The 2,385-nt window shown below is 44.0% G+C and overlaps 1 protein-coding gene across 1 annotated transcript; it reads right to left on the bottom strand.

Annotated features, from left to right (window-relative positions):
• Nucleotides 1-651: 651 nt before the first annotated feature.
• LOC134984395 (putative nuclease HARBI1) lies at nt 652-2,171 on the bottom strand. The gene is made up of 3 exons (XM_063950009.1): nt 1,427-2,171; nt 971-1,343; nt 652-674 (listed from the first exon to the last, which is right to left on the bottom strand). Exons 1-3 carry the CDS (start codon nt 2,169-2,171, stop codon nt 671-673), a joined length of 1,122 nt encoding a protein of 373 aa, XP_063806079.1. The 3' UTR covers nt 652-670.
• Nucleotides 2,172-2,385: the final 214 nt, after the last annotated feature.

The following is a 2,385-nucleotide window of genomic DNA, read 5'->3' as shown; positions in this document are numbered from 1 at the left end:
GGTCATATTGGGAGTTATGCATCACTGCATAACCTACCTACACACACTCATGCAAATTTTATATGTGCAAATTTTGGCACTCATACTTAACGATAGTATGCAAAGGTTATGCGTTAATCCCGTCTGTGCACGAAATGTTACTTACTGCGGACACGTAGGGTCCGGATCTGTTGGCGGAGCTCCGCCAGGAGGTCTGGCGTGCGCCTCCGCAGGTCGCTCCAGCGCCTCTCAAGCTGGATGATGGTCCTGCGACTGCGGAGGCGCCCCCGTAGTAAGCGGCGGACCTCCGCGTAGGCCTCGCGTTTTACCCTATTTGGGATAAAACGCCCAACGCAGCCTACGCGTCGGTCCATTACCGCCACCAGCACGCGGAGTTCCCGCCGTGTGAACGGGGCAGCACGCATCATGGCAATGGCGTTTTCCTTGTTTGGGCATATATTTATAGTGTGTGTTGGCATGTGATTGGTGTAAAATCTATGCTGTCATTGAAATAAACTTTATTGATGTTTGCAATGCTGTGAAGAGCAGAGTCATTATTTAGCTAGAGCGGAAATACGCAGTCGCTGAAGAGCAAGGAAAAAAAACTATTCTGACACAACACCCAATACATACACACTTTGTATAAAATTAATAAAAAACACAGTGTACTCACCACATTTGGTGTGAAAAATCAGCTGCACAGTCACAAAATGTTCAACATTTTGAAACATATGTTGGTGTTTTGTTCAAAGAAAACATAATTGTTTAAAAATTTTTTTAGCAACGACACATTATTATATTCCCTGAAAAAACATTGTAAGCTTAACATTTTATAATTAAAAAAACAAACAAACAGAATAATATATTCAAACACACCCTAACAATTACACAATGACCTTACAAAAACAACCTAAATGACATGTGCTCAAAATGACCATAAGCATACAGGGTTTTTTATTAATTTCCAAAAGGATAACAAAATACACTATACCTGAAATATTCTTGGACAATGCTTGCCCTTACTTGGCTGCCCCTCCGGGAAACACTCCCACCACCAAATCTCCGCCCAACCCCTGGCTCCTCATCTGGCAATTCCTCTGTGTCAGGAAGCTCAACGCGACTCCTTACCGCGATGTTATGAAGTATAGCGCACAGGACCACTATTTTACTTGCCATCTCCGGCGAATACATGATATCGCCACCAGTGCGGTGGAGCACACGAAAACGTCCTTTAAGCACACCAATTGTGCGCTCCACCAGCTGTCTAGTGGCAGTAAGCGCGGAGTTAAATGCCGTCTGTGGTCCTGGCCTGGGATTACGGTAAGGAGTCATGAGCCAGGGGGTGCAAGGATATCCACGGTCTCCTGTTTGATGAGAACATTAAATTAGAATGTGAATATTATTTAGGTATTAAAAAATTAAGTACCAAATTAAAAAAATAACTCACCCAATAACCACATGTCTTGGCGTTGAGTTGATCTTAATCTCTGCCATATCCCTGATTGTCTAATAACATGTGCGTCATGGGAGCTCCCAGGGAACTTAGCATTCAGGGACAGGATCTGGAGGGATGGCCCACAAACAACCATTACATTCAGAGAATGAAACAGTTTCCTGTTTCTATAAATTTCTTCATTATGTCTTGGTGGGACAATAGCTACATGTGTGCCATCCACAACCCCAATAACATGTGGGAAGCGACTACCACCTTCCTCAAATTGCCGCTTCACCACATCTAGGGCACCAGCATCCAAAGGCATAGCAATAAATTGCTTAACACGCTTTAGGAAAGCCTGGCTGACACGCCGCAGGACCTTACTGAACTGGCCCTGCGACATGCCAACCAGGTCTCCAACCACATGCTGGAATGAGCCTGTGGCCACAAAATGTAACACAGCAAGGAATTGTGTCAATGGTGGTATTGCTGTAGGATACCGAATTGAAGACTCCAGATCACTCTCTATTATGGAGAGAGTGTCTAGGATTAGATGTGGTGGCAGCCTGTATCTACGCAAAACCACATCATCTGGCATCCCAAAAAGTATGACACGGGTGCGGAAAATTGGTGGCCTAGCACGCCTCCGTTGCCTTGGTTGATGAGGAGCCGGTTGTGGTTGGGGGGCTGGCGGTTGGGGTGGGAGTGCTTCCGTGGGTTGGGGTGGGAGGGCTTCTGCAGCCACAAAGACCGACATCACCAACTTAAAATAAAGATAATAATATTGAGAATAAGACAAATGCAAAAAAAAATGTACAACCTTAAAACTAAATAAAAATTCAGGGTGTAAACTTACTGCAGGAGCATACGACATTGTTTCTGAATTCAATTACAGACCAATTTGAAATTGAGACAAAAAAGGAGAAACACAAATTAAAAAAGTGAAAAAAAAACATAGTTTAACCCCTAAA

This window comes from Pseudophryne corroboree, chromosome 1, assembly GCF_028390025.1.
Source record: "Pseudophryne corroboree isolate aPseCor3 chromosome 1, aPseCor3.hap2, whole genome shotgun sequence".
Classification (NCBI taxonomy): Eukaryota; Metazoa; Chordata; class Amphibia; order Anura; family Myobatrachidae; genus Pseudophryne; species Pseudophryne corroboree.
The sequence above is the reverse complement of the archived record's forward strand: the minus strand, read 5'-3'. Positions and strand labels throughout refer to the sequence as shown.

Excerpts from the sequence above, each read along its gene's own strand:
- LOC134984395 (XM_063950009.1), bottom strand. The coding sequence starts at position 2,171 with ATGTCGGTCTTTGTGGCTGCAGAAGCCCTCCCACCCCAACCCACGGAA. Across the intron at positions 1,344-1,426 it reads CCAAGACATGTGGTTATTGG|GAGACCGTGGATATCCTTGC; the intron begins GTGAGTTATTTT and ends CTCATCAAACAG.